The 21,777-nt window shown below is 41.0% G+C and overlaps 1 protein-coding gene across 1 annotated transcript in view; it reads left to right on the top strand.

Annotated features, from left to right (window-relative positions):
• The window catches only part of LOC126480721 (serine palmitoyltransferase 1), a 112,406-nt gene that overhangs the window by 47,397 nt on the left and 43,232 nt on the right, over positions 1–21,777 (top strand). Inside the window, exons 4-5 of the mRNA XM_050103981.1 lie at positions 8,855–9,017; positions 19,670–19,802. Of these exons, the coding sequence (XP_049959938.1) occupies positions 8,855–9,017; positions 19,670–19,802 (296 nt within the window). The remainder of the gene's footprint in view (positions 1–8,854; positions 9,018–19,669; positions 19,803–21,777) is intronic.

Genomic DNA, 21,777 nt, shown 5'->3' on the forward strand with positions numbered 1-21,777 from the left:
TGTCTGTTCGTGAGGGTGTTGTTCTTCTGGCCACGGATGGCGCATCTCCACGGGTTGTGGTGCCCGCCTCTCTTCGCAAAGCTGTTCTCAAACTATTGCATGAGGGCCATTGGGGGATTTCTCGGACTAAGTCCCTGGCCCGCAGGCACGTTTATTGGCCCGGTATCGATTCGGACATCGCCCACATGGTCGCTGCGTGTGCTCAGTGTGTTCAACAACTGGCTGCGCCTCGTACTCTGCCCTCTCCGTGGCCTGATCCGGCGCAGCCGTGGGAACGGGTGCACGCTGACTTTGCCGGCCCCTTCCTTGGCACTTATTGGCTACTGTTGCTTGACGCCTTCTCGAAGTTTCCGTTTGTTGTTCGCTGTCCGTCGCCCACCACTGCGGCGACGACGCTGGCTTTGTCAAAAATCTTTGCGCTAGAAGGTCTTCCATCCACGATTGTCACGGACAATGGCCCTCAGTTCTCTTCGCAGGCCTTCCGTGATTTTTGTACTGGACAAGGGATTCATCATGTTACAGCACCGCCCTTCCATCCGCAATCGAATGGGGAGGTCGAGCGCCTTGTCCGCACTTTCAAAAGCCAAATGAAAAAATTCCTTAGTGATTTTTCCACAGATGACGCTCTGTTGCAATTTCTGAGTTCTTATCGCTTCACGCCTCTGGGTGATCGCAGCCCTGCTGAACTCTTGCATGGCCGCCAACCGCGCACCCTACTGCATCTGCTTCACCCTGTCAGGCCTTGTACTGTGTCCCCTAGTGCGGGAAAATACCCGGTGGGCGCCGACGTGTGGGCACGGGGGTATGGATCTCGCCCTAAATGGATTCCAGGGGTGGTCCAGGCTCTTCGCGGCCGCCGGCTTTGTGAAATACGTACGGACGGCGGCATGGTTGTTCGCCATTACGACCAGATGCGCCCACGAGTGGTGGCCACGCCGGTACCACCGCCCCTTCTTTCGTCTCCACCAGTCCGAGAAGCCAGTCCTGTCGCTGCTGCCGATCTTCCGGGCGTGTTGTTGCCGCCGCCGTCGCTACCGCTTCCGAGTACGCCGGAACCGGCCCCAGTCGCGACGCCGCCTTCTCCGGGACCCATCTCGCTGGAGCACACCCCCAGGTCCACGACACCTATGGATGCTGCTCCGGAGTTTTCACCCATCATCTCGTCCAGGAGGCACGTTCCACGCGCCAGCTTCCGTCCTGGACATTTTCGACCATACTCTCGTGTTTCTCCACGGGATCTTCTGGGGACCTCCCAAGAGGCCATGGATGTCTCCGCACTGTCCGTGTCTCCACGAAAGTGAGCGTTTTTTTTTCAAGGGGGGAAAAGTGTTGTGACAGTGCCACGACATTCAAAAGTGCCGCTACGTTAGTACGCAAACACGGCGATAGAGGCGCTCCGCAGCTCGGCCGAGCGCGGGAGTGCCACCTGGTTATGAACGGCGCCGGCCGCATGTCACGGCCCGGCAGTCGAGTGACAGATACGGAGTTAGTAACATGTAACCCGCGAGTGTTTCTACTTTTGTATCTCCACGCACTTTATTAGTGATTAAAGGTTATAACAAGCAGTACACTGCAACAGAATGTGAACCTACAAAAAAACACTAGCTAGTGACAGCAGAAGGAACTACAACGTTTATAATCAGACATGCAAAATTTGGGGCCCAAGTTATCTCGGGACAGTCAGTTAAGAGTTTAATATTCTGCATATTTTTGTGGAAACATGCCCAGTAACCAGTCATTCTGAAGGCCTCATCCTCTTCTCTTTCCTATCACTTATATATCTGTAGCATTTTCTGTACTTGCTAAAATTAAAATCCGTTGTTGAGAAATGCAGTTTGCAGGTGTTCTGGTTCCATTCACAGATTATCAGCAACCGAGATGGCATAGGTTCGGTGTATTAAGGTCCTCAAAATGCCCATCATTTGTGCTGGATGGTGGCAACTAGTAGCTTGTAAATACAAGTCTGTATGAGTGGGCTCCAGGAACACTGAATGTCCAAGCATGCCATTGCTCTTATGTCACACCGAGACATTTTAAAACAGCAAACAATCTTCTTTATATATCTTCATAGCAAATTTGGTGTTTTCATGTACGGAGTTCAAATGTTGGAGGAATCCTCGGAGACTGTCCAAACCATGAGGCCAGACTACAAAAGTACCATCATTGTATCGCCAAAATACTGTCACTTTTGAAAAAGCTGAGGCAAATGCTCGCTCCTCAAAACCTATAAATAGGTTGGCCACCAGGGGTAACAAGGACTTCCCATGGCAACACTGTCAAGTTGTTCGAAAAACTATTTTCAAAAATCCATCAAGGAGAGAGTATGCTCAAACAATGCTCTAATGACAGCCCCAAAACATTTGCTGATGAGGCATAGTGAGCCCACAAGAGGCGCATTTGTAAAAAGTGAAATGACCTCAAAACTGACCAAAAAGTCGTTGCTTTCCAGACTTAGGTGACTTAAGTCTGCTGATAAAATCAGCAGAGTTTCTTAAACGATGTGGACACTTGCTTACAGTGGGTTGGCCAAATCACAGGTGGCTACTCGAAACAGGATATAGAGGCAAAATACAGGAATATAAATCTGTTGACCACATGTAATACACTGAGGCATGAAAAAAATATGAATGCCTACACCCTTTTGATATAATGACCAATTATGAAAAGTCACAGCTTTCATCACAATACCTCAGTTTTTTTCAAACCAGTTCTACTACTGCCCTCCCCTCTTGTGTTTCCTGTGGCACCATCTTCGGAAACCAATTCTCGCACACAGCCAGAGAAGTAGCTCCCTCCTATGGCATTTACCAGTGAGTCCCATCTCCCAGAAAACCACAGATGAGAGGCTCAACACCAGCCAGTGGTTGAAGGAACTGTGGCATGTGGGTTCCAGGGCTGCCCACTCTTTATCTCTCCCCATGCTTCCAGAATGAGATTTTTCTCTCTGCAGTGGAGTGTGCACTGATATGAAACTTCCTGGCAGATTAAAACTGTGTGCTGGACCGAGACTCGAACTCGGGATCTTTGCCTTTTGCGGGCAAGTGCTCTACCATCTGAGCTACCCTAGCATGACTCATAACCCGTCCTCACAGCTTCAGTTCTGCCAGTACCTCGTGTCCTACCTTCCAGACTTCACAGAGAGCTCCTGTCCCCATGCTTATTGCACATAGGCCCTCGCAAGAATCTCAATCACCAAAGACTACAAAGGCGAAGAAGAATCGAGGGAAGGCTACTCCACTGACCTCAGAGGCACCAGATTCCCCCCCCCCCCCCCCCCCCCCCTCCCCACACACACACAGCCAGTTTCTGAAAGCCAATCAGCCAATCACCACTGATGTCTTTCCATCACCATTGATGACAGGCAGTGATCCTGGGACTTGGCCATGTTTGCCTGTCCCCTTAACCACCTAACCTGGACACCCATAAAGGGAACATTGATTGGAACTGTATTGAATATTACTATCACCTGCCTGAATTACAGTACCTTATTTCCTCGTCTTCTGCAATTTACATTGGTCTGTAAGAAACACGCATGACAGATGAGCATTCCCCAACACACTGAGGGCACTGTGCATTCTGTCATAAGTGTGCTGGAACCGAGAGGTTATCTATAGAGTCTGTACATTGATTTGCACAAATGTCGGTAGTGAGTGGATTCCCCTTCATACGACAGTTGCAACAATAGCAGTGTGGGTGCAAATGGCCTTAGTAATCACTGTTTGCAACCGTCTTCTCCCATGTCCCCTTTTTCTCCTTCTTGAGGACGTCAATGTGCACCACATTCTATGGGAGAGTACCATTTCATCTGGGAGGGGCCTCCAATTGACAAGCTCCTTACAGACCATAATCTGTGTCTCCTCAATGGCAGTGCTTCTCCCCACTTCAGTGCTGCCCATGATACTTATTCAGCTATTGACCTAACAATCTTTTCCCCAGTCTTGTGACTTCACATCGTACTCCGCGGACCAATCTTACCTCTTTTACACATTTTCATGCTATGTGACGATCCTTGTGACAGTGATCACTTTCCAGTGATCCTTCACTTCCTTGCCACCACTAGATGGATCAACTACCACACTGGGTTCTTCGAAGAGCTGATTGACAGTTGTATGCCTCTGCTGTTACCTTGGCCCCCACTCTGCAGATTGGTTCGACAAGGTTGTGCAGGACACCTCCGATGTTATCACTTATGGCACTGGAACTGCTATTCTCCATTCCACAGGTCCCCTCCATTGCCAGCCAGTGCCCTGGTGGACAAAAGACATTTCATCAGCTGTTCAGGATTGCCAAGGAGCCCTGCAATGTTTTGAGGTACTTCCTTCACAGGCCAACCTTATCACTTCAAAGCATAATCATGCTAAGGCTCACTATCTAATCAAACACATTAATAAGGAATGCAGGGACCACTATGTCTCCTCCCTGGGATATGCCTCATCATTCCAGCTGAAGATCAACCTCCGTAGCCTTCTGGGCCACCACAGAACCGCATCTGTACTGGGTTTCTTACTTAGTGATAGTCTCTGTACTCATGCATCACCTCTTGCTGAACTCATTGTGACCCACTCTGCAATGGTGTTGGTATTCTTTTCTTATGCGGCTGCCTCCTGGATATGCATGAGCGATGAATTGAAGACATCCATGTCTGCTCTGCCCCTTGGCATGCCAAAGTGAACAAAGAACCATTCATTGACTGGTAATTGCTTAAGGCTCTTGTCTCATCTCATGATTTACCCCAGGTCCTGATTCCATTCACATTCACATGATGCAACATATTAGCGTTCCTCAACGGTTACAACTCTTCAGAGTCTTCAAATGTATTTGGCTTGACAAAGTCTTCCCTTCAAAATGGCGAGATAGCACCAACATTCCAATCCTTAAGGTAGGCAAAAGCCCAACCAACATCAATTGACAGTTATTGGGTGATTAGCCTCACGACCATGCTCTGCAAACTGTTTGAAATGGCAGTTGTACATTGATTGCGCTGGTCCTCAAATCTTAGAGCCTTTTGTCTCCCTACCAGTGTGGTGTGTGGGAGGGGCAATACATAACTGACCATCTGGTTAGGTTGGAAATGGCAGTCCGACAGGCTTTTTCTAATTGCCGACATTTCATTGCAGTATTTTTCAACCTACTTATGGCTATGACACTGCTTGACGCCATCACATTTTACTTACCATACGTGATGGGCTTTTGAGCCTCATTACTCATTTTTATCTGTCAGTTTTTATCCCACTGGTTGTTCCATGTTACAGCTGGCACTTCACACAGATTTCTACAGATCCGAGAGAACGACATCATACAGGGCTCCATGCTGAGTGTCACGCTTTTCCTCAATGCCATTATTGAGCTAGAGATCTCTGTTGGCGATATGGTCACCCCTACACTATGTGTTGATGACTTTTGTGTTTGGCACAGCTCCCACAGCTTTGGCTGTGTGCCAATTTCAAGGCACGATGCCACAGGTCTCTGCTTGGATTCTTCACCATGGTTTCCAGTTCTCTTCTGCAAAAACAAGGGCTGTGTATTTTTGTCATTGTACCACAGTTAATCCTTACTCAGAACTTTACTTGGTTACACAGCATCTGGACATTGTTCCACAGTCCCAATTTTGAGACTCACCTTTGATAAGAAGCTGAATTGGCTCACCCACATTTGTCAACTAAAGACTAACTGCACACAAAAGCATAAACCTCTCTGCTTCCTTGCCCACATCTCTTGGAGTGTAGATCACGCTACTCTCCTTCATATCTACCAGGTTCTGCTCTAGTCTCACCTGGACTATGGTTGCCAGGTTTATGGCCTCAACACCCTCAGCTTTGAAGTTGTGAGACCCATTACATATTCCATCATCATGGAGTGTGACTGGCCACTAAGCACCTTCCAGATTAGTCCCATAGACAGTCTCCTTGTCAAAGTATTGATCTTCCTTCTACAGTTCTGACAGTACCAACTGTTGCTTGTCACTCTTCCTTCATTTCTCCCAGAAATAATCCACTGTTGTATGTCGTCTCCACATTTGTCATACCAGACCAACCCATAATTTTGTTTTACTTTATGTTCCACCACCGTATTGTTGTTGTGGAGCCTTATTGACAGTCGCTTATATGATGGTAGAATGTTCCCTCCTCCTGGCTCTCCATGTTGAGTCTGGTCATGATCAAAACAAATTGCAAAATTATTTACATAAGGTATCTGTATGGTGCGAAAATTGGCAGTTGACCCAAAATAATGAAAAGTGTGAGGTCATCCACATGAGTGCTAAAAGGAATGTGTTAAACTTTTGTTAGACAATAAATCAATCAAATCTAAAGGCCGTAAATTCAATTGAATACCTAGGGATTACAATTATGAACAACTTAAATTGGAAAGAACACACTGAAAATTTTGTGGGGTAGGTAAACCAAAGACTGCATTTCATTGGCAGAGCACTTAGAAGATGCAAAAGGTCTACGATAGATACTGCCTGCAAAACGCTTGTCCGTCCTCTTTTGAAGTACTGCTGCTTGTTGGGGAATCGTTACCATAAAGTTCAAAGAAGGCAGCATGTTGTGTATTATCAAGAAATAGGGGAGAATGAGTCATGGACATGATACGGGATTTGGAGTGGGTATCATTAAAACAAAGGCGTTTCTCATTGTGAAGGGATCTTTTCATGAAATTTTGATCATCATCTTTCTCCTCTGAATGCAAAAATATTTTGTTGTTACCGACCTATACAGGGAGAAATGATCAACATAATAAAATAAGGGAAATCAGAGATCGTACAGAAAGATATCGTTTTTTCTGCATGCTGTGCAAGAGTGGAGTAATAGAGAATTATTGTGAAGGTGGTCCAATGAACCGTCTGCCAGGCATTGTGGGGTGATTTGTAGAGTAGCCATGTAGCTGTAGATGTCAGTGGATTCTTTGCCTCTCATATTGGTGTCGACTCACAGCCAATTGAACTGGTTCTCCGTCTTCTCCATGACAGTGATTTTTGTTCTCAGATATAATATTTTAAAATCCCTGCAGGGGAGGGGGGGGGCGGGGGAGGTTCTGGGGGATCATGCGTGCTTTGTCTGCTGCCTTCGTCTTCGCTCCTATCCTTTGTTTTATTGCTTTTAGACAGTTTGCCTCTTTCTTCCACAACCTGTTTTCTGCTGTAGAAGTAGCACTCAGTTGATTAGTGGGTACTATCCTCCTCTTTAATGTCTTGCTGATTAGTGAGTGCTATCCTCCTCTTTAATGTTTGGCTATGTTGGACTGGGGGTGGAACAGCTGTGGGAGAGCCTGCCCCTTCGCATGCAACGCCTATGGGGGAGACACTCATATGACATCCCAATTGATGTTCCTTAAATTTTTGACCTTTTCCTTTTTTGGATCTCTTCACTAGAAGGCATTCTGTAGTCTGTAGCTGCCTTCACCCTTAATGGGTTGCGGGTGTCAGATGTGGGTGGGTTTTCTCTCGCTATGGCTGAGCCCTGGGAGACAAGGACATTCATAACTGGAGACAAAGGGCGCCTGCAGCCTCCTCCTAGCTCTCAGGGAAAGGAAAAACTATAGTGTAGTCAGGTGTTTCTCTTTCAAAAAAATATTACACAGGTCTTTAACATGATCAGAACTGGAACTTATTTATGGCTGCTTTTAAGTTGCCATTCATCTTCCAGAATATTGAAAATACTCCATACCCCCAGTTGTAGCTCCCCTTCCCCCCCCCCCTTCCCCCCCTCCCCCCCCCCCCCCCCCCCCCTCTACAAACTACACTATGGGTGTCCTTACTGGGAGACCACTAGCCTGCCATAACCTACATGCCTATCCAGTCCATATACTGTTACTTCTCTGTAAATCTTTTTTTCAGCTCTGGCATCACTATTACCTTCAATGCATTGCTTGTACCACTCCTGCATACGTTCCTCATCCAAACACATTCCTGGTGGACACCACTATCTCCGTATCAATGAACTCTTGACCGAGGTATTGATGACCTTGCTGTTTAGTCCCTTACCCACAGTCAACCAACTAAGAAAAAACTTGGTGCTCATGGGATCTATTAAAGATGACTTAACGTTGTGCAAGGCACATGTTAGCAGGATTCCATGTGAACAGGGCAAATCTTGTGTTGGACAAATGATGTTCAGGATCACAGCATCGAACATCAGAACCATATCAATCGGGATCGTGGCTTTCAGTTAGATTCTGCATGGAATTCTGTCATAGAAAAACAGATGCACGGCACAGCACACAGACTTGCAGAAGAAGCATATGCACTAAAACAATGTATGCACAGCTTCAACTGGGTACACCACACATGTACTTGTGAGGCCTTAAATACAGGAGCTCAGTGCATTTTTTCCAGCATTCACCTGAGGATGGCCAGAAAACTGAAATATCTTGGCAGCAAGATGCAGACATCTGGCAGTTTGTCCAAAATTTCATGGAACAATCTGTATGCTGGGGGCTTTTTAAATTTCACATGAAAACTTCTTGCTTAGAAAGAAGAAAGCGATATCAAATATTTTTGATATATGATTTTCATGCTGATAGTGTGACACACTAATTGGTGCATACATAACATGAAATTCATTACTCCAAGTTTAAAAATATTTCAATATATTTCATTACAAGAAAAGAGGACTGTACAAAATGTTTTACTTCTGCTTTTAGCAATAATACAGGGATCACTTTGTTGTAAGGACACTCATTAAGTTTGCAAGAAGGGTGGTTCTTACTGTTAATTGTAAGCTTTTTTGATGTATGTTACCAAATATATCTATGCACATACATCTCCATTTTTGGAGTAGCATGTTTAACTTCCACACCAGGACTCACGTTGGCGTCCATGTTTAAGCTGATGTCCTTGTCTTCTTTGTTTAAGGCTGGAAAGTACATAACATTAAGTGGACATCATTGCTTGAATTTGGCTTCCCACAATTATCTGGGATTTATTGGAAATACAGAAATTGAAGAATGTGCTGTTCGGACTTTAAGGAAATATGGTGTTGGTTCATGTGGTCCAAGAGGATTCTATGGGACTGTTGGTAAGATCTGACTCTCTTGAAAGTTCTCTGTTTCTTATAAAATTTCAGTAATGTGTATTAAAAGGTACTATTTCATCCATAATTTTGTACAGGTTGGAGATTAATGATGTTAGAAGTATTGAATACACACAAAACTCTTGACTGAACACAACTAAGTAAAAATCATTTTTAAATTATTCCATTAAACACAGAAATTGACAATTGTAGGTGGTGTGGATTTATTTGAAAAATTATTAGCACGTGTGGACAAGATTCAATGAAAATTTTTTAACTGTAGGACATAAGTAACATATCATGACTTTATTGTAATTGAATAATGACGATCCATTCAACATCCACTGCTGGACTGTGTTTTTGGTCTTCATCCATAAACATCCATGTTGCTCCTGCATGTTTCTAATGTCACTATCCCCCATTCATTGGGTCATAGTCTTGTGAGTGTGTGTTATGTGGACTGCAACTCAACAGAGTACTTCCTTTCTCCTCCTACTACCTGGTCATCCAGCTACAAGTTCCACACACCTCCATTTCATGCTCATTATGGTTCATAATTATTTCATCAATTTCAGTTTGTTTTTGTGAGGGTCTTCCCCTCCTCAGCAGTTTCCAATGTCAGTGAGCTTCTCTCCATTTCTGCTGTAGAACCATGCCCCCCCCCCCCCCCCCCCCCCCCAGTTTTTGAATAATTTAGGCATTGAAAGTTCATGTCTCACTGCCCTCATTATCAGAAGCTTTGTATGAAAAACTTGTCCATTCTACTAAAACACTCTAGGCCATTTATACTTTCCTGTTATAATCAGACCATTCATTTTCAACTATACTGTATACAAGAACACAGCTGGTGTTATGACTTCATACAGTTTTCTTCTTGATGTGTCCGTTGAACGTTAGATTAGTCTTATTGTAATTACTTTTTAGACCTATTTTTAAGCTTGCCGTATTAAGTTTTTTCATTTATTGTTGAAATACATCTAGTTTAGTTGACAGTACAATTTCATCAGCAAAGTAAAGGTTGCTTTATCACATCCTCTTTCCCTGTTTTCCCAGTTTAACAATTTGAAAACTTCCTTTGGAATTGCTGAGAGTAGTTCTGGTGATACAGAATCTCCTTGCCTGCTCCTTTCATTTCTAATTTCACACTATTGTGATGAAATCAGAAACTATTGTTCATATAATTTTTCTTTAGTATACTGACTTAAGTTTAATTTTTACCTTGCTTCTCAAGGGCTGTTAGTACAGATTTTTTCGAAACTGAGTCAAATGCTTTCTCATAAACGATGAATCCCAGGAACAGTGATGATTTATACTCATTGATCTGTACCATAATTATGTTAATATTTTGTTCTACTATGGTCTAACCACTGCTAAAACCAGTGTGTTCTTTTGCTTGATTAAATCCAGTTTTTTTCCTATGTGGCTGGTGATAATTCTAAGAATATCTGGCTGATATGACGTGTTGTTTGTTTGTCTCATTTCTTCAGAAGTATAATGGTTACATTAACTGTAATTAAATATAATGTGTCAAATCATTAAAGAAACATTGGATGACTACATATATCAGAGTCACACCAAAATGGAGAAAGGACTTGCACAAAATAGCCAGAAAAAAGTAATGAAATCAGTACGGAATATTGCTAAAAGAAAGCCAGGGATAGAAGCCACAGAAGATGACATTACTTCTGTTCAAGAGAATAGAAGGATTGTAAAAGGATGTTCATATGTGACAGATATTTTTAATCATCAATTTTTAAAAATAGATCAGAAAATTGGTGCAAGTAGTTCAGAAGAGAAACCAAAACAGTGAACTGAAGACGCAACACAGATATTTCATGAATTAAAAATTAATCTCCCATCCCAATCTAAAATAAGGAAGATTGTCACAAAGTTATAAAGTAAAAGTTCAAATATAGTGGATAATATCTCCAATAAGACACTAAAAGTTTGTGGCCCTGTAATTTGTAATGTTCTTAGTCATTTATGTAATGCATCATTAACACAGGGTGTTTTTCCTGAAAGATTAAAGTACGTAATTTTTAGGCCTCTTATAAAGCAGGCGATTTCGCAGATGTTAATAACTAGCACCCAGTGACACTCCTTAAATCAATTTGTAAAAATTTTGAGAAGGTAATGTACTCCAGTGCTGTTACCCACCTGTGCAATATCGAGATACTTAACCTATCATAGTTTTAACTTCAAAAGGGGCTGTTCTACTGAATAAGCTATTTATATATTTGATGAGAACATAATAAAATCTTTAAATGATAAAATATCATCAATTGGTTTCATTTGTGAGTTATCGAAGGCATTTGGTTATCTTAGTCATGATATTCTGTTAGAGAAGTTAAGTTTTGTGGAATACATAGTTCAGTAAATGCCTGGTTTAATTCTTAATTAAGAAGCAGAATGCAGGAAGTTACTCTAGGCTGTTCAAGTAATACAAAGAGGGAACCACACCATCAGCACGGGGAGGAATTACAATTGGAGTCCTACAGGGCTCGGTCATAGGCCCACTGATGTTCCTGCTTCGTGTTAATGAGCTGCCATTTTATTTGAATTGGGAGACAGAATTAGCCCTATTTGCAGGTAATACAAGCATTGTTGTAAAGCCAAGCAAAGAACCAGTAACAAGGAAAATGTTAAATGATGTGTTTTTTTAAAGTTAGTAAATGATTTTGCACAAATGGGCTAGCTTTAAACTTTGATAAAACACAAATTATTCAGTATTGTACTGCAAAAAATATTCCACCTCCTATTACTGTAGTATATCAGTGAGAAACAATAAACTAGGTAGAAAATTGTAAGTTATGAAGTGTGCTTTGTGATGATAAATTAAAATAGAAACACCACATAGTAGATCTGCTAAAACATTTTGGTTTAATTTCTTTTGCCGTAATAATTATGGTCAACTTTGTGGATAGAGAAAGCAGTTAGTTAACATTTTTTGCATATCTTCATATATTGATGTAGTGTGGGATAATATGCTGGGTTAACTCCTCAGTTAGACAAAAAATATTCACTGCACAAAAGAAAGTAATAAGAGTTATGTATGGTGTTCACACACAAACATTTTGCTGGTATCTCTTTAAACAACTGAAAATATTAACCACAGACTCAGAGTACATTTATTCATTTATGAAATTTGTTCTCAATAATCCATCTATGTTCGAGAGTAAGAGATACACACAAGTGCAACACCAGAAGGAAAAACGATCTTGTTACCCTTTAATGAATCTAACTTTTGCACAGAAATGGGTGAAATACGGGGCTATAAATCTCTGGCAATCTATCCTTGGAAATGAAACGTCAGGCAGCTAGCAGAAATGTTTAAAAATGTAGATAAGGAGCTATCTTTTTAGCAGCTGCTTCTGTAACTCAGAGGGATTGTTGCATAGAGATAGCATGTGTCCATATAAATATTATTTTTTACTTAGATGTCTAGAAGTGTTCTAAGTTTCTTCTCTTGACATATTCTACATCAAAATGTTTATCATGAATTTGATCTGTAGAACAACTATGTAACATTATTCTTCTTGAAGTTGAAACTTATTCTCATGTCTGTGTTTGGTAACAAATAAATTTGTTTTTGGATGGGATCAGCCTTGAGTAAACACATTTTTCTTTTTCTTTCTTTTTACCCATACATGTTTAGCTGAAATTACAGCATCAGTGTGTGATAATAAGAAAGAAGGAGAAAATCCGCTGATGAAGCTGTAACATCGGCTAAACATACTGTACACAAGAAGAAATGAAATTGAACAATTTGAAAATCCAGGATGGAATGTCACAATATGATGGAAATGACAGTTGTAACTCACCATATAGCGGAGATGAATCTATCTGCAACTCGGAATAAAAAAAAAAAAATCTTTGGTCAAGGCAGATTCTATCCAAAAACAAATTTAACAGCTTTATTTTAGTTAATAGGTATTGCTGTCCTCTGGAAATCTATAAACAATATTATCTTTTCTTTCTGTATTTTCTTGCCTGCAACTTTAACTGTTTCTATTAAAACACCATCTCCCAATGCCTTTCTTTTCTTCATACCCCACATGGCTTTGTACACTCCATCTGGCATTAGTTTCTCATAATTTTCATCACTTGCTATATGTGTTTCTGATTTATCTCTTTCAGTGAAACCTGGGACTGCTTGTACAATGTCCTTTTTGTTGATGTTTCTTGTGCCATCTGCCATCTTAGCTAATTAAACACCATGTCTGCACAACAAGAATTTCTGTTCTGTTTCTTTGTATTTTCATGGTTTTTCAGTTATTTCTATTATCAAATTTTCATTGTATTTTCCAACATCCTCTTGAAGACATTGTTTAATTCGGCATATGTTGTAATGTTCCTAATATCTTTCTTTCTTTTTTTTTTTTTTTACACTCTCATCTTATCATTAATAATTGCTGTGTTTGATTTACATTTTTCTTTTCTTGTGCATACTTCATACTACCTCATAAAATTGTTTGTTGTTTGCCTAAGTCCTTCATTAACCCTTTGACTGCTGTATTGTGAACTCATTGGATGTACTTCAGGACTCGTCTCTCAAAATTCCTTGGCTTTTTTGTTGTTCTGGGCTGCACATAGGCTCTTGAAGACTTAGGAGTATCCATTCACAATATTTACTCTCCATGCTGCAGTATTTAACAACATTTAGTCTCACAACAAAGCACAACAACATAAAAGTCTACTAAACACTGAATGTATTATGAAATATCACCTATTATATTTGCACCAAACAATGAATTTGTATACAGTACACTGAAATGCCATTTTTATGGGTTTTGGAGCAAATGATTAAAGTTTTTCGAGAATCCTCCAGCAGCACAGTAATCAAATGGACCTCTTATTATACCACAGCTAAAAGATAAACAACCATATGTCTGAAAAATTCAACAGCATTTCAACTTACTAATTACAGATTGCCACTGAACTGCTGTAGCAGTCAACAGCACAGGGCATGGTGCACTTCGACTGCTGAGGTAGCCAGTTGCATTCAAAAAAACTGAATAAGCACCCCTTTATCCTTGTCTGCATAATCTTTGTTTCCTAAGATGCTACACTTGTTGGTTAATTTAACCTGCCAATATGAACTGTCCAAAAAGCATTTTAGCGTGCCCCCCCCCCCCCCCCCCCATGACTCTCATCATTTGTATTTTTCTTATTGGAAACTACTTTCTCAGTATTCTTTTGACCACAGAAAATCACTACGTCCAACTGCCTGTTTAACAGAGGTAAAAGTAAATCTACATTCTCAGTAGAGCACACTACCTCTCCAACCACAAATGGGACAGTTCAGCTTGTGTGCACTTTTCAATCTTCCAACATGCCTTTAAGGGTTGTTTTAAGCATAGGCCATGTGTACATTTTATTTAATAACAAGAAGTGTTAGCAACAGTGGAAGTTGGCTACAAAGGTATCATGTACCATGACGACACCATTTGAACATTCAGCTGCTATTTGAGTTACAAAACAACAAAGACCTGCTTCATAATGATTGCCTACAGTCAAAAACACGAGCCCACTACGTAATGGATTGAAGATACCCAGATGAGAATGATACAAAACCATGTGCTGCCTCTTGGGAGGCAATTGGGAGGGCTGTGTAATGTTAGGTGGTATACAACCATTTCCACAGTGTCAGATCAGCCTTTAGGAATCTATTGCAAACAACAGTGCAAAGCTTCCAACACTTTTGTGCACTATGGTGGTTTGCAAGGGAACACCTGCAATAGAATTTAGGGCAACAGCATTTGGTTCTCTTCACCAGCAAATAGACGAATTCTCTGATGTTTGATGATTCTCATGTAAGTGGGTGGAGGTGGAGGGGTACCAATGCACATCTCTTACATGCACTTACAAGGGTTCAGCAGGGATGTTCAGCCCAGCATCTTGACTGAGTATCTGATATGTCTTGTCACTACGAAGAGGGTTTTGTTGGTTGGTGCAGTAATGCAGCAGGGTTCTCCAATCTACTGTTCAGCCTTACAACCAACATTAGTCTTTCAAGACGATAAAGCATGAGCAGACTGTGACCACCTCATGAACACTTTCGTTCGGCAGGTGTAAATCAAGCTACTGACATGAACTCGACTGAGCATTCTTGAGTATGGTTGAAACTTGCAGAACATTGCAAGAGTTCTCTTCACATGCTCGGTGACCTAAGGAGGATGCCCATCAAAAAGTGGATAAGCATAGGCTTTAGCAAGAACACTTTGACCTAGTTAGGGAGTGTACGCTACAGAAGATGCATGTTACAATCCACAGGCTGGAGCAACATGTTACTGAACATTATCATGTTCTCTTGCAGCAGATATTATTTCCATACATGCATCTGCTGTAGCATATAGCCCCTAACTAGGTCAAAGTGTTGTTGCTAAAGCCTATGCCTATCCACTTTGTGATGGGCATCCTCCTGAGGTAACCGAGCATGTGAAGAGAAGTCTTGCAACATTCTGTAAGTTTCAACTATACTCAAGAACGCTCAGTCGAGTTCATGTCAGTAGCTTGATTTACACCTGCCAAATGAAAGTGTTCATGAGGGTGGTCACAGTCTGCTCATGCGTTATCGTCTTGAAAGACTAATGTTGATTGTAAGGCTGGACAGTAGATTGGAGGACCCTACTGCATTATTGCACCGGCCAACAAAATCCTCTTCATAGTGACAAGACATATCAGATACTCAGTCAAGAAGCTGGCCTGGACATCCCTGCTGAATCAGGATCCACATTCATGGGTGCCACATATTAGATCCCTCCCCAGTTTAACTGGCCCATAGGGAACAGGACAGGTGGACATTCCTGCAAACAGCTTGATCACAAGTGAGACCTTTTCTGTCAGCAGGGAAGGGAGTGCCACACCTGGGAGCAGTAGTTCAGCCTCTATAGGCTTCCACTAGTTTTAGCCATTCTAGGAGCAGAGACTGTTCTCATGCTTCACCAAGGGTTGAGATGAGTAGCTTTGGTGAGTAGAATGTGGTAGCCTGGTGGACAGGACTTGTGATGGCAAGGTCATGCCAGGCAGTGTGAGTCATGTAGTTTTTGTGGCTGCACCCAGTTTGTGTTGCACTACTTTCTCTTGTTCGGCAACTACTTCAAACAGTTGAAACCCCTATGACCAGTGATGACCCTTTGAGTCTACTCCAGTGTATCTGCGAGTGCAGACCGTACGTTAGCACATGTGTGGCCTTGTGGGCTGTGCTCACTGGTTTGGGCCCATCACCATTTTGTTCTTTTAAAACATGAAAATCCTGACTAACTGCTCTACTTCAAAGTTTCATGCAAAGTGAAAAGAGGTTGTGGTCATGTGTGTTAAGCTGTCTCTTTCGAAAAGGAACATAACTCTGCTAGTGTGAACTGTAGGCCATTGTCAGATATAAATGCATGTGGTGCTCCCTCTATAGTTAAAACTGTCACTAGTGCCCAGATTGTAGCTGCTAATGACATCTGAACAACAAAGAAAGTTAAAGGAAGCATCCACCACAAGTAACCATGTAGTCCCCTTTAACAGGCTTCTGAAGGTGAGATGACACCTTATCAATGCCTGTACCTCAATATCCCCCAGTGTGTCTTCTGTAGTAGCTTGAGGGTTTTAGGTTGAAACATAGTCAGGATTATCACCTGGCACTCGGACTCCTCTGTGACCAGCAGGTGTTTCTGGATGGATATATCAGTGACGCATAAAAAATAGGTCTGTAGTATCAGTTTCGTAGCTTTGGGTAGATGGTCTGACCAACTGAAACATGCCTAATGTTTTACTTCGCTGAGTTTGAGGTCCAGATCTGTGAGTCTACCCACCTGCTAGGTCTTCACAGTTAATTTGTCCTCCATGTTCCTAATGCTTTTGTGAAGATGGAGACAAAGTGACTCTTGCTTTTTGAAATTATTATCTGAAACCACAAATAAATGCAACAGGGCTTTGGTGTGGTGAGCTGTGGGCTTGGGTCAGCAGTGACATTTCGTAATGGTAGTTGCTAAAAAAACTATGCCAATTACAGTAATCATTGCACCATCTTATCAAGTGGGTTTGCTCAGGGTAAAAAAAGTGAAATTAGTTATTTGTGGTCTGTGATGAGGTGGAATTTTGTTGCATGTGAGATGCAGAAGGTTTTGATACTAGAAATAACAGCCAGTACCTTTTTGTATTAGGCTGTAATTCACTGTGCAGCTGTTAATGTTTTATATACTATTCAATTGGAGCTCCATGTCGGTGAATTTACTTGACATTATTGCAGTGTATCTGTTACCAGGACTAAATACTTTCATGGTGTAAACTTGGGCAGGCAGAAAGCAGACTTCAAATCAACACTTTCTGAAAAGTAATGGTTTACTGAAATTTGATTCCCTTTCTTTTAAGCTGTTGGGTGTGTGGGGTGTGTGTGTGGGGGGGGGGGGGTGAAATCAGTGTAGCATTTAATGTATTAATTTACCTTACACAGGAACTAACAACTGGAGCTCCTTAAAACATTTAGGCGTAGTTGTTTTAATGTGGGTTGATGTATGTGTGAGACCATATTTGTTCAACATATGGTTGAGGTACTGAACACTCGGGTGGAAATATCTATACTTACCTATTTTATATTTGAACCCACCTAGTAACTCTAGGTTTGTTAAATAACTGTTATAAGTTGTTGAGGAGATACTCCTGAATAGATACAGAGACTATTGCCATGTAAATACACTGACAGAAAAAAATAGCAACAGCAAAAAATAATTAATGCTGAGTAATAAAATTTCGGAAATACATTTGTTGAGGTAACATATTTAAGTGGTTAACATTGCAAGATCACAGGTTAATGTAAGTGCAAAATAAAGCATTGCAAATGTGAAATGCTGGTACATTAATAACCAGTTTAACCACCAGAATGTTGAATGCAAGCAAACAGCTGTACAGGCATTGTGTTGTACAGATTCCATATGTCGGTTTGTGCGATGGAGTTCCATGCCTGTTGCACTTGGTTGGACAAGACAGGGACGGTTAAAGCTGTTTGTGGATGACACTGAAGTGGTTGTCCAGTGATGTCCCATATGTGTTACATTGAAGACAGATCTGATGTTTGAGTAGGCCAAGGTAACGTGTTGATACTCTGTGGAGCATGTTGATTTACAGCAGTAGTATGTGGGCGAATGTTGTCCCATTAGAAAAACTTCCTGGAATGCTGTTCATGAATGGCAGCACAACAGGTCAAATCACCAAATTGACATACAAATTTGCAGTCAAGGTGCTTTGGATAACCACAAGAGTGCTTCTGCTGTCACATGAAATTGCTCCCCAGACCATAACTCCAGGTGTTAGTCCAGTTTGTCTAGCAAGTAGACAGTTTAGTTGCAAGCCCTCAACTGACCTCATTCTAAACAACACAAAAAAATCACTGGCACTGAGACAGAACCAGCTTACTTCAGAAAACACAACAGACCTCCACCCTGCCCTCCAATGAGCTCTTGCTTGACACCACTGAAGTCACAAATGGTAGTGGTTTAGGCTCAGTGGAATGCATGCCACAGGGCCTTGAAGTAAACGATGTGTAACAGTTTGCTGTGTCACTGTAGTGCGAACTGCTGCCCAGATTGCTGCTGGAGATGCAGTACGATGTGGAAGAAAGGGAAGGAATGAATGATACCAGCTGCATCGGGACTTTAAGCGGAATCAGCAGCGGCAAGTGAAAATGTGTGCTGGACTGGGACTCAAACCCAGGATCTCCTGCTTAGTAGGCAGTTACGTTAACAATTGCGCCACCAGGACACAATGTGTATCACAGATTTGTGGACTGTCTTGGCACACTCTCTGGCCAGCAAGCATTCCTATCGAGCACCATCTACCTGCAATCCCCGTTCAAGTCTTCCATGGTCACTAATTTTAGATTCCCACTGGAGGCCAAATGTAAATGTGCATATGCACTGAAGGTTGTGGGTTCATTGCCCATCTGGGTGAATCAGTTATATGAATGTGTGGTGTCTGTTCTTTCTATGGCTGAAAACATAATACAGAGCAAATGTTAAGAATGCAAGTAATGTGTGCTCTAATTGGTGCAGATGAAAATAAAAGCCATAATCATCTTCAGCAACACCACACACAGTGTTTCATAATCAATTCAAAATCCAGAAAGTGAGTTAACAGTTGTATCAGTGTAGTATAGGCTTCAGTGGCGAGGTATGAACTGCCAATCCAACCACTTGGTTGGATATGCATTTCCTGCAGCATCATCAGCACTATGTGACGTGTTTGGTATAACAATTGGCATCCAGGCCACCGCAAGTGGAGCTATCTGCTACATAGAAACTATCACCGTCACTGTCTTAGTCAGTTGTGATATCTCAGAAGTCAGAAAATCAATTTCCATGTTTTGTATCTTTGTTTTTAAAGTGTGCTATACAGTTCATTACATCACTTACAGTTTAATTCTTCTGTCAGAAACAAAAATATATTGAAGGAATGTGTTCACTAAGCACTATCAAAGATTAATTTATTACATTACCCAGGACATCACCAGCTTATAGGACCGTGTGCCATAACAAGTGAATTCAACTTACGTTGCATGTATGTGGGCAGACAACCTGATCACAAACAATTGCAGCATATAGTTATATGGTAAAATTAAAAATTCATTGTCACTTTCTAACTGTGGTAATGGTTTTTTTCTAACTTTCTTCCAGATGTTCACTTGGAGCTTGAGCAGAAATTAGCCGATTATATGCTAATGGAAGATGCTGTTGTGTATTCGTATGGATTTTCAACTGCTGCGAGTGCAATACCTGCTTATTCCAAACGTGGTGATATAATTTTTGTGTGAGTTGTACGAAGAGATTGTAATGTGTTTAGATAGATTGGCCAGAACTAGTTTATGCTTTCGACACTTTTGGGTAGTGCCTGCATTATTTGGCAAATGTTGACAAGTTTGCCAACATGTATAGTTGGTGCATATAGGGGAAATATCTTTTTCTGGCATGCTCTACAGTTGAATTACGAGGGGTAGCCATAAAATTTACTTCCTGCAAATAATTTCACTTTCATGTGTTCCCACAACAGAACACACTGTGGTAATCCAGAGGCGTTATAACCAGTAGTTGCAATTACTTTGAAACATAGTCGTTGCACATATGTTGAATGAGTGAAGGTGACAACTCACCACATAACTGGAACATTGAGACTGTAAAAAGCGCTATTTGAGTGGGGTAACTTTGCTGTAAATGAATAATTTTTTTTTTTTTCGAAAATCAAAAATAATTTTTTTATTCTTAAAGAAAGAAAGAAAGAAAGAAGAAGAAAACAGAGCTCATAGTTGAACATTGAGTGGTTGAGCAGTCATTAGGCACATAAACAAGACTGAAGTGTTACTAACCTTTCAGGCCCAGTTGAGCAGTGTTAGTACAATTAGGACACCAATACATCAACATTCTCAGTCTTGTTTATATGTCTGTCAACAGATCAGTGCCTCATATGTAGGGTGTGTTCAGAAAATAAAAGGAAATTTTGTTTTTTGGGAAGAATTTTATGTAGTCATCTACATCAGTGTTGTTGGTGATAGTTGTTGTCATAGTTGTTGTTGTCTTCACCATTGTTGTGGTCTTCAGTCCGGTGTCTAGTTTGATGCAGATCACGTCAACGTTACCTGTCAATATAGTCCCCAGTAGATATTATACATTTATGCTATTGCTTCGTCCAGTCTCTGAACCTACTGGAGCTCAGTCTTTGAGATAGCTTTTAGCTCTTTCAGCAGTGTGCTTTTAATTTTGTCTATGCTTTTAAAATAACAGACCTTCAAGGTTTTCTTGGGGTTTTTAGGAACAGAAAAAATTGCATGGGGCTATGTCTGGCATATATGGAAGCTGATAACTTAATTTCTGATACTACCAAAGCACATATAACATTTTGACAGCTGAAATATCCTAAATGTCCAATACAACTAATACTTTGCAAATACATTTCATGCAGGATTACAGATACAACAAAAACAAAATTGCACAAATCGGACTAATACAACACATGAAATTACAAAATTCCTATTATCTTTTTTAGTTCTTCCATCATTTTTAAATTCCATCGAGGTCTTGCCATTATCATAGTTATATAACATTAAACCATACAAAATCATTAATACAAATTGAAGTTTCAGTAAACACACATTGGCCATACTGGACCACACAGTGTACATCAAAGGACATTTCAAAGTTTTGTTTTAGTCCTTTTTTGTGCTCATGTTACTTATATTCTCTAAGAATGGCTTCTTTTTTTATTATCAGACCAAGTAGTTTCAGTCTACTTTGGTTTTTCTACCAGGCTAGATGTCTAGTCATAATTTTTCTACTAAGATTTCTTTTGCCTGGTGTGCCATTTTGAGTTACACCTGATTCTTTCACATCTTCTTTTACTGCACAGATCCACTTTTTTTTCCTGAACTTTCAGCTCTACTGTGACTTTCATAGAATTCAGCATCCTGTTTAGTTAATCTCGTTGTTTCCATTCTGTTTATGTTCCCATAAAATTTTATCCTATGTTTTTTTCATATCCAAATAAATGTTGGCATATTTCTCAGTTTTCTTATTTGCACTTAGCGTGTGTATTACTTATTCAGTATGATTTGGTCAGGAGATGTATTCCTGACAGCTTGGCTAAATCAATTTTTATTCCCATGTTCAAAAAAGGAGACCTGAAAAATTGTGATAACTACTGAGGAATAAGCTTATTGAACTTTAAATATAATATTTTTTCCAACATCATGAAAAATAATTATACAGACAATATGAAACCATCATGGGTGAGG

Source organism: Schistocerca serialis, chromosome 5 (assembly GCF_023864345.2).
Source record: "Schistocerca serialis cubense isolate TAMUIC-IGC-003099 chromosome 5, iqSchSeri2.2, whole genome shotgun sequence".
NCBI classification, from domain to species: Eukaryota; Metazoa; Arthropoda; class Insecta; order Orthoptera; family Acrididae; genus Schistocerca; species Schistocerca serialis.